Below are 19,363 nucleotides of genomic sequence, written 5' to 3' on the forward strand. Positions count from 1 at the left end.
ACCCACTGAGTTACTCCAGCTCACTGTGAAACGTCACCTATCCATGTTCTCCACAGATGCTGCCTGACCCACTGAGTTACTCCAACACTCTGTGTCTATCTTAGTGTAATCGACCGCAGTCCATAGAAATCCACAGTTGTGGGTTGCGTAGTGCAGTGTTCAAGAAGCTAATGCTCATAGAGTCATAGAGTGATACAGCACGGAAACAGGCCCTTCAGCCCAACTTGCCCACGCCGACCAACATTCTCATCCACACTAGTCCCACCTGCCTGTGCTTGGCCCATATCTCTCTCAACCTATTCTATCCATGTACCTGTCGAACTGTTTCTTAAACATTGGGATAGTCCCAGCCTCAACTACCTCCTCTGGCAGCTTGTTCCATACACCCACCACCCTTTGTGTGAAAACCGTACACCTCGGTTCCTATTAAATCTTTTCCTATTAAATCTCGCCGCAGTGTGACTCCTGACGGGCACCCGATAAAGGGACCATATCACCCCGATCCTGGCCTCTCTCCACGGGCTCCCTGTGCGATTCCGTATACATTTCAAGATCCTCCTTCATGTCCTCAAAGCCCTCAATGGGCTTGCCCCCACCTACATTAAAAGTCTGCTTACCCACCACACCACCTCCAGGTCCCTCAGATCGGCCGACTTGGGGTTACTGAACATCCCGCGGTCTAGGCATAAGCTCAGGGGCGACCGCACCTTTGCGGTTGCAGCTCCTAGACTGTGGAACAGCATCCCTCTTCCCATCAGAACTGCCCCCTCCATCGACTCCTTTAAGCCGAGACTTAAAACTCATCTTTACTCCCAAGCCTTTCTCGACGTCCTCTGAGCGAGGGCTACATGTATGTAGTTTGTTTGTTATACTATTCTTATACAAATGTAAAGCACTTTGGCCAATGAGAGTTGTTTTTTAAATGTGCTATATAAATAAATGTGACTTGACTTGACTTGACTTCACCTTAAACCTATGTCCTCTGGTTCTCCATTCCCCAACTCTGGGCAAAACTCCTATCCAAGGTTATAAGTAATAGGAGCAGAATTAGGCCATTCAGCCCATCAATTCTATTCAATTGTGGCTGATCTATCTCTCCCTCCTAACCCTATTCTCCTGCCTTATCACCATAACCCGGTACTAATCAATTCCTATTCCTCTCATGATTTTATACACCTCTATAAGATCATCCCTCATCCATCTGCGCTCCAAGAAATAAAGTTCCAGGCTGCACAACCTCTCCCTATAGTTCAGGTCGTTGTGTCTTGTCAGCATTCTCGTAATTCTCCTTGGTTGTTGGGAAGTGTCTGGTCCTGAACCTGGTGGTCAGGGCTTTCAGACCCCTGTACCTCCACTGCAGTTTCTCAACTGAAAGTTGCTGCATCCAACTCAATTGGAAATAAAACCCATTGGGGTTAGATTTGGTGGCCATGGTGTAAAGTGATGTGTGACCAAAGTTGACCAATGGAATAAGGGGGCAGTTCAGCAATGATTGAACTGAATGACAGTAGAGGGTCGATGGGCTGAATGGCGGAGTAGACTTGATGGGCCGAATGGTCTAATTCTGCTCCTAACACTTATGACCTTATGAAACGATATATCTTCTGCAGTGGGGGAGAGGGTTGAGGATAATAATTTTTTTGTTGATGACACCTGAAGATGTAGTTAAATCCATGGGTGATGGCATTGTGGAGATCGGTATTCACACTCTGTACACAGAGGAGATGGATTAGGGAACTAAATCCACCATCTGCAGTGCAGTGGATTTAGAACAGCGGGTATATGACCGGCCGTAGACTGAGAACAAACAGTAGACAAAGGAATGCACTGTGGACGGCTCGATTATAATCATGTATTGTCTTTCTGCTGACTGGTTAGCACGCAACAAAAGATTTTCACTGTAGATAGACACAAAAAGTTGGAGTAACTCAGCGGGACCGGCAGCATCTCTGGAGAGAAGGAATGGGTGACTTTTCTGGTCGAGACCCTTCGACAGACTAGTCCGGGGAAAGGAAAACGAGAGATATAGATGGTGATGTGGAGAGATAAAGACCAATGAATGAAAGATATCTAAAAAAGTAACAATGATAAAGGAAACAGGCCATTGTTAGCTGTTTGTTGGGTGGGAACAAGAAGCTGGTGCGAGGGGAGGGATAGAGAGTGAGGAAATGATGGGGCTACCTGAAGTGAGAGAAATCAATATTCATACCACTGGGGTGTAAGCTGCCCAAGAGAAATATGAGATGCTGTTCCTCCAATTTGCATTCAGCCTCACTCTGACAATGGAGGAGACCGAGGACAGAAAGGTCTGTGTGGGAATGGGAAGGAGAATTAAAGTGTTTAGCAACCGGGAGATCAGGTAGGTCCAGGCGAGCTGAGCGAAGGTGTTCACTGCACCTCGGTACACGTGACAATAAACTAAACTGAACAAAACTAAAACGCCTGTGGAGAGAGACAACATGTTTTGCCAATTTCATTCAGCCCCCTTGGGTATATGTTTTTAGACCTTTGGTCCGGAGGAGGCGCTGTCCTGAACGGCTGCCTGTCCTGCAGCTGTCCGTTTTTTTTCCCCTTCTTTTTTATTATTTTTAGTACGTTGAGTGTGTAGTCAGGGGGCCTAATCTTTTTATGTGTGGGGGGTGGTGGGGGGGAAGGGGGAAACTGCTTTTCGAGTCCCTACCTGGTCGGAGGGGTTGCCTTCCTCCGAGCAGCGACTTCGACCTGTCCTTGCGGCCTACCAGCGGGTCCTGGAGCGACGTTTCCCTGAGGGGACCTGGCCAGAACATCGGCTTTGGCGGCGGCGCAGAACATCGGCTTTGGCGGCGGCGCAGCGCTGGAGCGCTGTTGCGGAGCGGGCGATGCCTTTCCTGGGTCGCCGCGCTGGAACTCCAGTATGCTGGGACCGCCGATAAGAACATTGTGGAGCCGCGGTTTTGTGGAGCGGCCAGCTGCGACGCTGAACGTTACATCCCGGAGCCTGGGATCTCTTGCTGAGATCGCCAGTGTGCGGAGCTCCGTCCGGCGCGGTCTGTTGGCTTGGAAGCCGCGGTCTCCGGTGGGAAGGCGGCCGTTCCTGGCACCCCCAAGCCGCTGGGGGTTCTCCCGACGCCGGAGCACCATCACCCGGCGAGAACATCGGGCGCCGTGGCGGCGACTGTGGAGGCCTCAATAGGCCCGACTTTGGGTGGACAAGAGGATGGGGACTGGACTTTGTGCCTTCCCCCACAGTGGGAATCACTGTGGGGGGATGTTTTTGTGTTGAACTTCTTTTTGAATGCTATGTTGTATTTTTATTAGTGTGCTGCAAGGACATCAGAATTTCCCCTGAATAAGGGGATTAATAAAGTTTAATCTAATCTAATCTAATAGGTGTAGAATTAGACCATTTGGCACATCAAGTCTACTCCGCCATTCAATCATGGCTGATCTATCTCTCCCTCCTAACCCCATTCGCCTACCTACTCCCCATAACCCCCGACACCCGTACTAATCAAGAATTGATCTATCTCTGCCTTAAATATATCCACTGACGGCATCCACAGCCTTCTGTGGCAAGAAATTCCACAGATTCACCACCCTCTGACTGAAGAAATTCCTCCTCATCTCCTTCCTAAAGGAACGTCCTTTAATTCTGAGGCCGTGCCCTCTGGTCCTAGATTCTCCCACTAGTGGAAACATAGTCACTAGTCAATAATGTTTTATTTGTTACATATTACACATGCGGGTAAAGCCATTTGTGGGCCATTAGTCAAAGTTCAGTTGGCACGCGCTCGATATACAGGAGCAGTCCACGTGAACCTCCTCTCCTCACCACATCCACTCCATCCAGACCTTTCACTCTTGGGAAAGTACCCCCTCATCCTTCTCAACTCCAGTGAGTGCAGGCCCAGATCCGTCAAACGCTCATCGTACGTTAACCCATTCGTCCCCGGGATCATTGTCTCTATGCCTGCAATAAATTGCCAGGTGACCCGTTCACTGCCACAGACCTGTTGAGGCCAGCCCTTTGTTGCTGCATAAACTGCCTCGGTGGCAGTGATTTGTAATTTGGTCTCTGCACTGATAAAGGGGTCCATTTATGTGTCATTATGGTAGTGGCATTTGACGATATTGCTGCCTATTACTGCAGGTGTAGTTAGACCACAGAACAGGAAAGGAACAGACCCTTCGGCCCACAGTGTCCGTGCTAAACAGGACGTTCGAGCATTTAGAAACATAGAAACATAGAAAATAGGTGCAGGAGTAGGCCATTCGGCCCTTCGAGCCAGCACCGCCATTCAATATGATCATGGCTGATCATCCAGAATCAGTTCCTCATTCCTGCTTTCTCCCCATACCCCTTGATTCCGTTAGACCTAAGAGCTAAATCTAACTCTCTTTTGAAAATATTCAGTGAATTGGCCTCCGCTGCCCTCTGTGGCAGAGAATTCCACAGATTCACAACTCTCTAGGTGGAAAAGTTTTTCCTCATCTCAGTTCTAAATGGCCTACCCCTTATTCTTAAAACTGTGACCCCTGGTTCTGGACTCCCCCAACATGGGGGAAATTTTTCCTGCATCTAGCCTGTCCAATCCTTTAAGAATTTTATATGTTTCTATAAGTTCCTCTCATCCTTCTAAATTCCAGTGAATACAAGCCCAGTCGATCCATTCTTTAAAAGACACTTGGACAGTTAGGAATAGGAAATGTTTATAGGGAGACGGACCAGAGACAGGTAAATGGGACTAGTTTAGCTGGTGTAGACAGGTTGGGCTGAAGGGCCAGTTTCTTCTTCCCCATAGAAGCTCTAAAGTAAATATGCTGCTGCATTTACAGAGACTAAAAAGCTTTTCACTGTATCCTGGTACACGTGACAATAAACTGAACGATAAACTAATCCATCGTAGAGTCTGTCCTCACCTTCTCCATCGTGGTCTGGTTTGGCTCGGCCACCAAGCACGACACCTGGAGGCTGCAACGAATTGTCCGATCAACAGAGAAGGTTATTGGCTGCAACCTTCCCTCCATTGACGAACTGTACACGGCAAGGGCCAGGAAGCGAGCGGGCAAGATCATCTCTGACCCCTCTCACCCTGGCCACAAGCTCTTTGAATCACTTCCCTCTGGAAGGCGACTCCGGATTGTCAAAGCTGCCACAGCCAGACATAAAAACAGTTTTTATCCACGAGTAGTTGCTCTACTCAGCAGCCAAAAACCTGTAGCCTCCCTTTGATCTGGTATTTTGTTGGTTCACATGCTTGATCGATGGTGTTTTATCATTAATGTTTTATTATTATTAATGTTTAGTGCTTTCTGAGTCATTCGTAACTGTCACTGTATGTCATGTTGTTACTTGTGGGTGGAGCACCAAGGCAAATTCATTGTATGTGAATACTTGGCCAATAAACTTACTTACTTACTTAAACTAGACAAAACTAGACTAAACCTCTGGCACCCATTTCCCCGCCCATAGGCGACTTCTATTGAGTTATGTGCAGGAAGGAACTGCGGATGCTGGTTTACATCGAAGGTAGACACAAAGTGCTGGAGTAACTCAGCGGGTCAGACAGCATCTCTGGAGAGAAGGAATGGGTGACGTTTCGGGTGAAGACCTTTCTTCAGACTGGTTAGGGATAAGGGAAACGAGAGGTAGACGGTGAGGTGGACAGATAAAGATCAATGAATGAGCAAAAAAGTCACGATGATAAAGGAAACTGGAGAAGCTGGTGCGACTTGGGTGGGGGAGGGATAGAGAGAGAGGGAATGCCGGGGCTACCTGAAGTGAGAGAAATCAATATTCATACCACTGGGCTGTAAGCTGCCCAAGAGAAATATGAGATACTGTTCCTCCAATTTGTGTTTAGTCTGTCTCTGACAATGGAGGAGACCGAGGACAGAAAGGTCTGTGTGGGAATGGGAAGGATAATTAAAGTGTCTCGACCCGAAACGTCACCCATTCCTTCTCTTCAGAGATGCTGCCTGTCCCGCTGAGTTACTCCAGCATTTTGTGTTGATCTATTCTCGAATATGCCCATGTCAACCATGCAATGCAGATTGATGTGTGTCCTTGTTGCTGGCAATCACAGCGGTGTGAGCAATGCCCGCATCTCCCCGGCAGCATCATATTTCAGATAATTATTGCAAGCTGCTAATCACTTCATGCTTCCTCATTTAGATCGCAGCTGATACTGTCTCTGCAATGAAGTCTGATTAAAGGACTGGGTCCTCTGGACAGTTTGCCCAGTGATCTCCATCTCGCTTCCACATGACCTTTCTCCCACCAAGTGCAAATGCAACTTATGTTGGACCCACTCACAGTCTGAAGAAAGGTCTCGATCCGAAACATCACCCATCACTTCTTTCCAGAGATGCTGCCTGTCCCGTTGAGTTACGCCAGTCTTTCTTTGGTTTAAACCAGCGCTTGCAGTTCCTTCCAACACATTTTGTGTTTATGTTGGATATCATTGGAAAAAAACATAGAAACATAGAAAAATCGGTGCAGGAGTAGGCTATTCGGCCCTTCGAGCCAGCACCACCAATTTAAAAATTACAGAAGGACACATGGAACAGCAGATGCTGGTTTACATTTCATCTTCCACAACCTTTGTCACTGCCTCAGTTTATTCCATCCTGACTGTATTTATATGACATGAAGAAAACACCTCTCTGATCCTTATTCTCATTTAATTTTGAGCCGGCAAAGTTATACTACAGAATGTTAAAATCATGGTGATTTATATGGTTCATTATATCGAGAGACATGAATCAATCAAAGTGACAATCAAAACTGATGTGACATTCATGCTGACAATCAGAGTTATTTGTTGGCACGGTTACCTTCGATAGCCACATTAACACTGTTTAAAACGTTGTGTATTTTATATTCCACAATGTTACGCTGTACCGACTGTGTGCAAATGTGATCCTGTTTCTGATGATAATGTCCTCCTGTGTCTTCTACTGGGGTTGCAATGAATTAATTATCCATAATGAGTGTATTTTGTTTGCAGTATGAATACTTCAATGCTGTCTTAATAAACGAAAAGGATGAAAGCGGAAGCTACGTGGAACTTGGGAAGGAGTTTATTCTGGAACCTAATGAGCATTTTAACAACTTGCCTGTTAACATCAGCTTAAGTGCTGTCCAGATACCCACCAACAAGTACAACAAAGGTAGGCACAACTTGACATCATTTGTTCAGCGTCTGCCAGCTCTGGCACGTTAACAAACTGCAGGAAGCTTTCATTGTGGGAAACCACACTTTGAAATTAGTACTCTGCTCTTCAAAACAGTATGTAAATGCATCTTGGGTGTTCAGTTTAAATATATTGTCTACATTTGTTCACAATTCAAACAGTTCAGGGTTTGGTTTGTTAAATTATATTCATCCAATCGATCTCCGGTTTCCCACAGTTCACAAGTTATAGGAACAGAAACTGGGAAGAGATCTGTTTCAGATTGTTGATCAAAACAGCTAGTGCTGGAGTAACTCAGTGGGTCGGGCAGCATCTGTGGAGAACATGGATAGGTGACGTTTCACAGAGTGCTGGAGTAACTCAGTGGGTCAGGCAGCATCTGTGGAGAACATGGATAGGTGACGTTTCACAGAGTGCTGGAGTAACTCAGTGGGTCGGGCAGCATCTGTGGAGAACATGGACAGGTGACGTTTCACAGAGTGCTGTAGTAACTCAGCGGGTCGGGCAGCATCTGTGGAGAACATGGATAGGTGACGTTTCACAGAGTGCTGGAGTAACTCAGCGGGTCAGGCAGCACCTGGGGAAGGAATGGACAGGTGACGTTTCACAGAGTGCTGGAGTAACTCAGTGGGTCGGGCAGCATCTGTGGAGAACATGGACAGGTGACGTTTCACAGAGTGCTGGAGTAACTCAGCGGGTCGGGCAGCATCTGTGGAGAACATGGACAGGTGACGTTTCACAGAGTGCTGGAGTAACTCAGCGGGTCAGGCAGCATCTGGGGAAGGAATGGACAGGTGACGTTTTGGGTCGGGACCCTTCTTCAGACTGATAAAGGGACCCGACCCGAAACATCACCAGTCCATTCCCTCCAGAGATGCTGCCCAACCCGCTGAGTTACTACAGCACTCTGTGAAACTTCACCTATCCATGTTCTCCAGAGATGCTGCCTGACCCGCTGAGTTACTCCAGCATTTTGTGTCTGTCTTCGGTGTAAACCGGCATCTGCAGTTCCTTCCCAATCAGTGAATGTACCGTAGGCAGCTGACCAATAGCAGCATAATCCCTGTTCACCTCTCCACGTAACAATATGAATATACTAGATGCAGCTGAACGAGTTCAAGAATGTAGTCTGTTCCCTGGCTTGATGTTTCTTGTGTTGCATGGGTCTTAATTGCTAATACTTTCCTTGCATGACTTGTGATTTAATGTAAATTAAACGACAGGCTTGTAAGCCGACCTTTTAGCACATCACCCATCGATTGTTGATTGAGAGGAAGGTAGAGAATGTGGAATATATTCCCTGTGATCAACTGGATAGAGTATCACTCTAGTTTCACCTGCAAACCTCTTGGCTCTTTTTGTGATGAATATTGACACGGTGGCTGCAAACGCTGCTCTCTCTGCCTGGCAGATGATCCATCCCTGTAGTGGATTGTCACTTAATGTTCTGATTTGCAAGGAGCGTTATGAAACATCAAGGAAATCACCCATGAAATGAAGAGAATATTGCATGCTGATGGCCTGGCTCAGATCCCCACTCAAGTGAAAGACCATTTCACTCTCATATAACTGTGGCATTTGCGGCTCACAGCTCCTTTGTTACTTGCCAAATGTTGCCATCAATATAGTCTTCATGTTTGCAACTGAACACCACGATAGGTGAAACACCATCTGAAGAAGGGTTCCCACCCAAAGCGTCACCAGTCCATTCCCTCCACAGATGCTGCCTGACCTGCTGAGTTACTCCCGCACTCTGTGAAACATCACCTATCCATGTTCTCCACAGATGCTGCCTGACCCGCTGAGTTACTCCAGCACTCTGTGAAACGTCACCTATCCATGTTCTCCACAGATGCTGCCTGACCCGCTGAGTTACTCCAGCACTCTGTGAAACGTCACCTATCCATGTTCTCCACAGATGCTGCCTGACCTGCTGAGTTACTCCAGCACTCTGTTTAGTTTAGTTTAGTTTAGAGATACAGCATGGAAACAGGTCCTTTGGCCCACTGAGTCGGCACCGACCAGTGATCCCCACACACTAACACTATCCTACACACACTAGGGACAATATTTTACATTTACCAAGCCAATAAACCTACAAACCTGTACGTCTTTGGAGTGTGGGAGGAAACCGAAGATCTCGGAGAAAACCCACGCAGGTCACGGGGAGAACGTACAAACTCCGTACAGACAGCACCCGTAGTCAGGATGGAACCCGGGTCTCCAGCACTGCAAATGCTGTACCACTGCACCACCGTGGCTGCCCTTTGTGTTTGTGTTTTAATGGGGATCTCAGCCTCTGCCGTTCCTTGTGTCTCAGATTGCAGTTCGACAATTTGTAAAACACCGTTCTGGAGATTATGAGCCAAACACGAAAGTGTTGGAGGAACTCAGAAGGTCAGGCAGCATCTGTGGAGGTGAACGGACAGACCAAGGTTGTGAACTGAAACATCATCTGTCCATTCCCTCAACAGACGCTGCCTGACCTTTTGGTTATCCAGCACTTTGTGCTTTGTCATGATTCCAGCATCTCCATTATAGATTGAGCAGAACCTGACGGACTTTTCATTTTGATACCACTGCAAATGTTTAAGGAAGATCAGTACAATCTATCTGTTACCTGCTCATGGACTGTAGATCTCTTGTGGTGCACAATTCTGTAACCCAATAGGTGTTTAACAAAAATTATTAATAATGCCATATATCAATAATTGGCCATTCCACATTTGACAATTCTGCAATCTTATTGTTTTTTTCAAACTCATCTTCTAAAGTTACTGCACAATGTTGGCCCTTCATCTCATAACAAGCTGTGTTTATTGCAGTTTATAATTGTTGAGGCCTCTGCTCTGGTCAGACAGTATCTGTGTTATGTCACAAAGTCACAAGTTATAGGAGTAGATTAGGCCATTCGGCCCATCGAGTACTCTGCCATTCAATCATGGCTGATCTCTGCCTCCTAAACACATGTTCCTGCCTTCTCCCCATCACCCTTGACACCCATTGACAAACACGATCAGACAATCAGCAGACAACTGATGGTAACTTTCTGTTGGAATGCTTTAGGAAGCAACGCGGGCTCAGGAAATAATATACAGGTTAATAATCGGCACAAAATGCTGGAGTAACTCAACGGGACAGGCAACATCTCTGGAAAGGAATGGGTGATGTTATGGGTCGAGACCCTTCTTCAGACTGGTTTAAGAAGAAGGATCTGAAGCAGGGTCTTGACCTGAAACGTCACCTATTCCTTCTCCAGAGATGCTGCCTGACCCGCTGAGTTACTCTAGCACTCTGTGAAACGTCACCTGTCCATGTTCTCCACAGATGCTGCCTGACACGCTGAGTTACTCCAGCACTCCGTGAAACGTCACCTATCCATGTTCTCCACAGATGCTGCCTGACCCGCTGAGTTACTCCAGCACTCTGTGAAACGTCACCTGTCCATGTTCTCCACAGATGCTGCCTGACCCGCTGAGTTACTCCAGCACTCTGTGAAACGTCACCTGTCCATGTTCTCCACAGATGCTGCCTGACACGCTGAGTTACTCCAGCTTTTTGTGTCTACTTACACAAAATTATATTTGGTTGGAAGGAAAGGCGGAGGAGGAAGTTGTTCCTGTCTATTCCAGTTCAGACGCGTCTTTAACAATGCGGTAAATGAGAATTTAGGTGCAGCAAGGTTAATGACACTGAAAATTAACTCTTGCATGAATGATTCTCCTTCAGATCACGGTTCTGGGGGATTTATGGAAGTATTTTTCACATTCACGCTTCCTTTCTGTAAATCCACTCGTTTTATCTGCCTTTGTTATTTCTGGAGGTAACTGATTTGGCATCGGTTCATTCTAATTTCCTTTCCTTGCCCAGTCGCCGGGCTGTTAATCTCACGCTTCCTCCATGTGCTGAGAGAGATAACACATTTGGCTGACTTGAGCAAGCAGAGTGGTCCGTGTGCCTGATGTTATCAGCACTCTCTCTCAGCGCCCTGCTGTGCGGAAATTAAAGCTTCCCAATGATAAAGGATGACAATTTGGAAAGGAATGAGCCAGGGGTTATGGAGTTTTGTTTAAAGCCCACACTGGGGTAGACTTGCACAGAAATGGATACATGAGGGACAGTATTTGTGCAGGAAGGAACTGCAGATGCTTGTTTACACCGGAGATAGACACAAATTGCTGGAGTAACTCAGTGGGGCAGGCAGCATCTCCGGAGAGATCTGAAGAAGGTCCTCAACCCGAAACGTCACCTTCTCTTCAGAGATGCTGCCTGTCAAACTGTTATTGAGTTAGTGGGCCTGTTAAGTTGCAGCAAGTATTTCATTGTTCTGCTTCTGGTAAAATTAGCATTGGCCTCTGCCCTCTGCCTCTTGACCTATGACTCTTGACCCATGGCCATTGACCCATGAAGCCTGCCTCATTCATATCATTTAGACACAAAATGCTGGAGTAACTCATCGGGACAGGCAGCATCTCCGGAGGGAAGGAATGGGTGACGTGTCGGGTCGAGACCTTTCTTCAGGCTGAGATTCAGGGGAGAGGGAGTTTAGAGATATGGAAGGGTAAGGTGTCACAGAGGGGGAACAGTGAGAGAGAATGCTACAGAACTCTCTTTGAAGAATGGAGGAGAACCTCTTCAGGGCAGGAATGCCTTGAAAAGATTTCATAGTGGAGCAGACAAAACGAACCTCAGATGCTGGTTTACACCGAAGATAGACACAAAATGTTGGAGTAACTCAGCGGGACAGGCAGCATCTCTGGAGGGAAGCCAAAATCCATGTTTCTTTAAAGTTTGCCTCTGAAATTCAAAGTGATTCTACTTCATTGAGTAAATTCAGTGGAGCAATGCCAGCCACAAGATCTTCCTAGTGTAAGGCAACAGCTACAGTGATGATCAGAAGCCAAGCCTCACTCCAGCGCTTGAAGTATAATGATCCATGGATCATAAAGGAGCAAAGAAGTCCTTCTGCAGTTGTACAGAGCCCTAGTGAGACCACACCTGGGGTATTGTGTGCAGTTTTGGTCTCCAAATTTTGGGAAGGACATTCTTGCTATCGAGGGAGTGCAGCGTAGGTTCACGAGGTTAATTCCCGGGATGGCGGGACTGTCATATGTCGGCTGGGCTTATATACCGGAATTTAGAAGGATAAGAGGGGATCTCATTGAAACATATAAGATTATTAAGGGTTTGGACATGCTAGAGGCAGGAAACATGTTCCCGATGTTGGGGGTGTCCAGAACCAGGGGCCACAGTTTAAGAATAAGGGGTAGGCCATTTAGAACGGAGACGAGGAAAAACATTTTCACCCAGAGAGTTATGAATCTGTGGAATTCTCTGCATCAGAAGGCAGTGGAGGCCAATTCTCTTAAAGATGGCGGAGTGAGTTGATCTGGTGAGAAGGCAGGAACGGGGTACTGATTGTGGAAGATCAGCCATGATCACAGTGAATGGCGGTGCTGGCTCGAAGGGCCGAATGGCCTACTCCTGCACCTATTGTCTATTGTCTGTGCCATTGTACAGAGACCAGTTCAGTCTGACACGTCTGAAGAAGGGTCTCGACCCGAAATGTCACCCATTCCTCCTCTCCAGAGATGCTGCCTGTCCCGCTGAGTTACTGCGGCTTTTTGTGTCGATCTTCTGTGTATTGATGGCTTTGATTAAAGGCAGCATTTCCTTGAATTTTATCTGCTAGATTTCTCAGCACCAATCAGACTGCTGGGTCCCATGTGGCAATTAGTTTATTTTATCTTGGAAATAATTTTACCTCCTGAGCAGGAAGTGTAGTGGTGTTGATGATCTTCCATGAGGAGACGGAGCAAGCTTGGCTCAGGCTGTTGGCTGCACCTTCTCACATCCTGTCAGCTACACGTTAGAACCGTCCTGTTTGGATGTTATAATGCTGTTAATGAAGATTTCAGCTGAGAGATTGGGGAGGGATGAGAAAACATAAGTCATTGGGCATTTCACCACAGGTGTTGGGGTTATGGGGAGAAGGCAGGAGAATGGGGTTAGGAGGGAGAGATAGATCAGCCATGATTGAATGGCGGAGTAGACTTGATGGGCCAAACGTTCTCTTTCCCCAGATGTGCATATTGTGTGGGATATAAACACGGCCAATGTGGGTGCAGTGTTTGAACTGCCAGTGTTAGCGTCAATGAAACAGGACATCTTGGAGTGGGAGATATGGTGAGTGTTGCAGCCTATGTAAGGAGCAATGATTAGAGGAAGTGTGTAGAGAGGAACTGCAGATGCTGGTTAACACCGAAGATAGACACAAAATGCTGGAGTAACTCCGTGGGACAGGCAGCATCTCTGGAGAGAAGGAATGGGTGGCGTTTGGGGCTCAAGGTGTCTGTAGTTTGAAGATGTTCTTCTCCTCTCTCCAAAGAGAGTTCTGCAACATTCTCTCTCGCTGCTCCCCCTCTGTAATTATTCTACATTCTTCTTGAGCTTCGTCTCCGTTGATCTCTTGTTTTCACATATTACCCTTCCATATCTCTGTGTCTCCCTCTCCCATGACTCTCAGTCTGAAGAAGGGTCTCGACCTTAAACGTCACCCATTCCTTCTCTCCAGAGATGCTGCCTGTCCTGCTGAGTTACTCCAGCATTCTGTGTCTGTCTTAGGGACGATGAGAGGTTGGGGAAAGGGTGGCTATACAAACTCCAGGCTCTGCTCCTGTGATGGAATGTCTCTGCAGCAGAGTGCATATTCCAAGCAGTTCAAAGATAAAAAGATGAACGAGTTTAATGTTTAAATATTTCTCTTGTTAATGGCATGAGCAAGTGTTCCGGTTCCAGTTTAATGGAAGGTCACAAATTGCTGAGATTTGGAGCAGCAAACAGTGGCCACAAACAGTAGCCACGTACAGTAGCCACAGACAGTAGCCACAAACAGTACCCACAGACAGTAGCCACAAACAGTAGCCACAAACAGTAGCCACAAACAGTAGCCACAGACAGTAGCCACAAACAATAGCCACAAACAATAGCCACAAACAGTAGCCACAGACAGTAGACACCATCAGTAGCCACAAACAGTAGCCACAAACAGTAGCCACAAACAGTAGCCACAAACAATAGCCACAAACAGCAGTCACAGACAGTAGACACCATCAGTAGCCACAAACAGTAGCCACAATCAGTAGCCACGGACAGTAGCCATAGATGTGAGTCTAGGTGCGGCATGGGAGGGGTGGGGAGAAATGTAGAGGTTGTCAGGCCAAGGTGGGAAACCAATTTGCAATCAATCCTCTGAGCAAAGTCGCCGTAACTATTGAAAGTGATTTAAACTATTGACAATATAGACAATAGACAATAGACAATAGGTGCAGGAGTAGGCCATTTGGCCCTTCGAGCCAGCACCGCCATTCATGGCTGACCATCCCCAATCAGTATCCCGTTCCTGCCTTCTCCCCATATCCCCATAGCGCTGTTTTTAAGGGCCCTATCTAGCTCTCTCTTGAAAGCATCAGAGAAACTGCCTCCACCATCCTCTGACAACCCCCTGACTTATTCAGCATTAAAAAAAATAATTTTGACTGAAGCGAAATATGGAACACCATGAATATCAGAAGAATTGTTTTTCATTTTGAATTATCAATTACTTTTAACATATCAGAGTTTTAAAGTTTAACTTTTGTAAAAACATTTAGAATTAACAATTTTTAAATAATGAACTAATTCTCTTTTTTTTGTGCAAAATACATTGATCTATGTATTTACTACAGTTTTCCAATACAAAATGTATTCTGAATTTTAAAGACAGCTCTCTGTATATATTCAGTGTATTATAGCAATTCGACAAAGTTCCCAGTGGGCTGATGGGAGTTGAAGGCACACTGATTGCCGACCATGCTTTTAACGTTAGATCAGCTGTCTCTTTCTATTGTCCAAGGTTAGTGACATACATGAAGCAGGATATATCACAGGTAATGTACTGAGAAATACTCCCTGAAGAGCAGTTTATAGGATTAGGAAACGCTTTTTCTCTCTGAAACAAAATGAACTGTCAATATGGACTGATTTGCCAGTTAGTGACTATTGTGCTAAAATGAAATCCAGAGATAGAAATGAAAATTCCCCTTTCAATTCATTCCCAGCAAGTTGCTCATTTTATGGCAATTACAGCAAATTCCAAATTGAGGAAATCTCTTCTGGTCTTCGTGGTATTCAATGATCTTTCTTCCAGACTGCTGCTCTGGTTTCCTCCCACGTAGAATGATACAGCACGGAAACAGGCCCTTCGGCCCAACTTGTCCATGACAACCAAGATGCCCCATCTACACTAGTCCCACCTGCCTGCATTTGGCCCATATCCCTCTAAACCTGACCCATCCATGTCCCTGTCCGAATGTCTTTTAAAGGTTGTTATAGTACCTGCCTCAACTACATCCTCTCGTTCCATACACCCACCACCCACTATCTAGGTTTATATTAGAAACACTATATAGAACATGGAACAGTACAGCACAGGAACAGGCCCTTCGGCCCACAATGTCCTTGCCCAACATGATGCCAAGGGACACTAATCTCATCTTCCAGTATATATCTCTCCAATCCCTGCATATTCATCTGCCTTTCTAAAAGCTCCTAAATGCCACTATCGTATCTGCCTCCACCACTACCCCTGGCAGTGCGTTCCAGGCACCCTCCACTCTCTGTGTAAAAAAAACTTGCCCCGCACATCTCCTTTAAACTTTGCCTCTCTCACCATCAAGATGCAGCATAGAACGCCACAGGAGATCCATCTTCCCCATGGCTATGAAACTGTACAACTCCTCCACCTTCTGTCGTGGAGTAGACGGACTCCCCCCCCCCCCCCCCCCCCCAATCTTTGCACATCCCCAATCCTTTCCACTCGTCACTTTAATTTCATTTCATGGATTTTGTGTTTTTATGACTGTAGGCAGATCAATTTCCCTCCTGGGATAAACAAAGTTATATCGTATAGTTTTGTAAACTATTTATAAACAATAGACAATAGATACAGGAGTAGGCCATTTGGCCCCTTGAGCCGGCACTGCCATTCAATGTGATCATGGCTGATCATCCACAATCAGTGCCCCATTCCTGCCTTTCCCCATATCCCCTGACTCCACTATTTTTAAGAGACCTATCTAGCTCTCTCTTGAAAGCATCCAGAGAACCTGCCTCCACCGCCCTCTGAGGCAGAGAATTCCACAGACTCACCACTCTCTGTGTGAAAAAGTGTTTCCTCATCTCCGTTCTAAATAGCTTACTCCTTATTCTTAAACTGTGGCCCCTGGTTCTGGACTCCCCCAACATCGGGAACATGTTTCCTGCCTCTAGCGTGTCCAAACCCTTAACAATCTTATATGTTTCAATGAGATAACCTCTCATCCTTCTAAACTCCAGAGTGTACAAGCTCAGCTGCTCCATTCTCTCAGCATATGACAGTCCCGCCATCCCGTGAATTAACCTTGTAAACCTACGCTGCACTCCCTCAATAGCAAGAATGTCCTTTCTCAAATTAGGGGACCAAAACTGCACACAATACTCCAGGTGTGGTCTCACTAGGGCTCTGTACAACTGCAGAAGGACCTCTTTGCTCCTATATTCGATTCCTCTTGTTATAAAGGCCAACATGCCATTCGCCTTCTTCACTGCCTGCTGTACCTGCATGCTTACTTTCATAGACTGATGTACAAGGACCCCCAGATCCCATTGTACTTCCCCTTTTCCCAACTTGACGTCATTTAGATAGTAATCTGCCTTCCTGTTTTTGCTACCAAAGTGGATAACCTTACATTTATCCGCATTAAACTTCATCTGCCATGCATCTGCCCACTCTCCCAACCTGTCCAAGTCACCCTGCATTCTCATAGCATCCTCCTCATAGTTCACACTGCCACCCAGCTTTGTGTCATCTGCAAATTTGATAAAGTTTCTTTGAATCCCTTCATGCAAATCATTGATGTATATTGTAAATAGCTGCGGTCCCAGCACCGAGCCTTGCGGCACCCCACTAATCACTGCTTGCCATTCTGAAAGGGATCCGTTAATCCCTACTCTTTGTTTCCTGTCTACCAGCCACTTCTCTATCCATGTCAGCATTCTACCCCCAATACCATGTGCCCTGATTTTGCCCATTAATCTCCTATGTGGGTCCTTATCAAATGCTTTCTGAAAGTCTAGGTACACTACATACACTGGCTCTCACCTTGTCCATTTTCCTAGTTACATCCTCAAAAAATCCCAGAAGATTAGTCAGGCATGATTTCCCCTTCGTAAATCCATGATAACTTGGACCGATCCTGTTACTGCTATCCAAATGTTCGGCTATCTCATCTTTTATAATTGACTCCAGCATCTTCCCCACCACCGACTTGGCCTCCACAGTCCTCTGTGGCAATGAGTTCCACAGATTCACTACCTCCTGACTAAAGAAATTCCTCCTCACCTCCTTTCTAAAAGAGTGCCCTTTAATTCTGAGGCTGTGACCTCTGGTCCTAGACTCTCCCAGTGGAAACATCTTCTCCACATCCACCCTATCTATGTATTTCATTATTTTGTGTTTCAATGAGGTCCCCCCTCATTCTTCTAAACTCCAGCGAGTACAGGCCCAGTGCCGTCAAACACTCATCATATGCTAATCCACTCATTCCTGGAATCATTCTTGTAAACTAGAAGAATACACTACAATACAATATTTATTCATTGTCATTTGAACCTCAAACGAGACTCTGTTTCTACAGCCATACAAACAGAAACAATTTCTACAAGACACACAAACAACTCAATTTACACAAACATCCATCACAGTGAATCTCCTCCTCACTGTGATGGAAGGCAAAGTCTTTTCTCTCCCCTGTGTTCCATTTTTCTCCTGATGTTAAAGCCCCCGGCGGGCGATGGTAAGTCCCACGGCCGTTGAGGCGGCACCGGGCGATGTACGGCCCCGCTCCAGGTCTTAATATCTCAATGTGGGAAGTCGTTCCGGTTGGAGGCTGCTCCACGGTACTAGGCCCCAACGACAACGGAAACCCAACAGGAAAGAGGTCGGGTCTCCCGTGCAGGGAAGATATTTTAAGTCCCCCCCCCCACATGTACACAGCCTAAAAAAGTATAAAAGAAAACAACAACTACATTTAACTGGACAAAAAACTAAAAAAAGACAGACAGGCTGCAGGGGCCGCTGCAACATCGGTCGCGCCACCAACCGGAAGACACAGAGTGGTGGAGTAACTAAGCACATCAAGCAGGATCTTGACAACAAAAGCTTTTCACGGTACCCCGTTACAAGTGACAATAAACAGAACTGAACAGCTCAGGAAAACATGGATAGACGACGTTTCGGGATGGGACCCTCTTCAGACTCCATGTTCCCCAGAGATGCTGCCTGACCTGCTGAGTTACTCCAGCACTCTGTATCTTGATTTGTATAACTAGCATCTGCAGTTCCTAGTTTCTACTCCTTCAGATAGCCTGACTGGTAATGTAGACATGCGGTGTCCTCATTATGTGCTGCGAATATTAACCTGCTGCCCTGTTGCTGCCATGTAGAACCACAGAGAACTCCCACACTTTCAAATCTGCTCATTCTTCACTCAGACAGTTGTGAATCTGTGGAATTCTCTGCCACAGAAGGCGGTGGAGGCCAATTCGCTGGATGTTTTCAAGAGGGAGTTAGATTTAGCTTTTGGGTCTAAGGGAATCAAGGGATATGGGAGAAAGCAGGAACGGGGTAATGATTCTGGATGATCAGCCATGATCATATTGAATGGCGGTGCTGGCTTGAAGGGCCAAATGGCCTACTCCTGCACCTATTTTCTATGTTTCTATGTTTAAGAAGGAACTGCAGATGCTGGAAAAACGAAGGTAGACAAAAATGCTGGAGAAACTCAGCGGGTGAGGCAGCATCTATGGAGCGGAGGAAATGGGCAACGTTTCGGGTCGAAATCCTTCTTCAGACTGATGTGGGGCTGGGGGGGGAGCGAGAAGAAGAAAGGAAGAGGAGGAGCCAGTGGGCTGATGGAGAGCTGAGAAGGGGACGAGAAAGTAAGGTCTATCTGAAATTAGAGGTCAATGTTCATACCACTGGGGTGCAGATTGCCCAAGCGAAATATGAGGTGCTGCTCCTCCAATTTACGGTGGTCCTCACTCTGGCCAATAGATGCGGTTGGAGGAGGTGAAATTGACTTCTATAATTTCAGATAGTTCCTACTTT

General features: G+C 46.4%; 1 protein-coding gene across 1 annotated transcript in view; it reads left to right on the top strand.

Annotated features, from left to right (window-relative positions):
- cacna2d3 (calcium voltage-gated channel auxiliary subunit alpha2delta 3) overlaps positions 1-19,363 on the top strand; it is a 437,296-nt gene that overhangs the window by 158,126 nt on the left and 259,807 nt on the right. Inside the window, exon 5 of the mRNA XM_033036559.1 lies at positions 6,990-7,152. Within this exon, the coding sequence (XP_032892450.1) occupies positions 6,990-7,152 (163 nt within the window). The remainder of the gene's footprint in view (positions 1-6,989; positions 7,153-19,363) is intronic.

Source organism: Amblyraja radiata, chromosome 18, assembly GCF_010909765.2.
Source record: "Amblyraja radiata isolate CabotCenter1 chromosome 18, sAmbRad1.1.pri, whole genome shotgun sequence".
In the NCBI taxonomy this organism is placed as follows: domain Eukaryota; kingdom Metazoa; phylum Chordata; class Chondrichthyes; order Rajiformes; family Rajidae; genus Amblyraja; species Amblyraja radiata.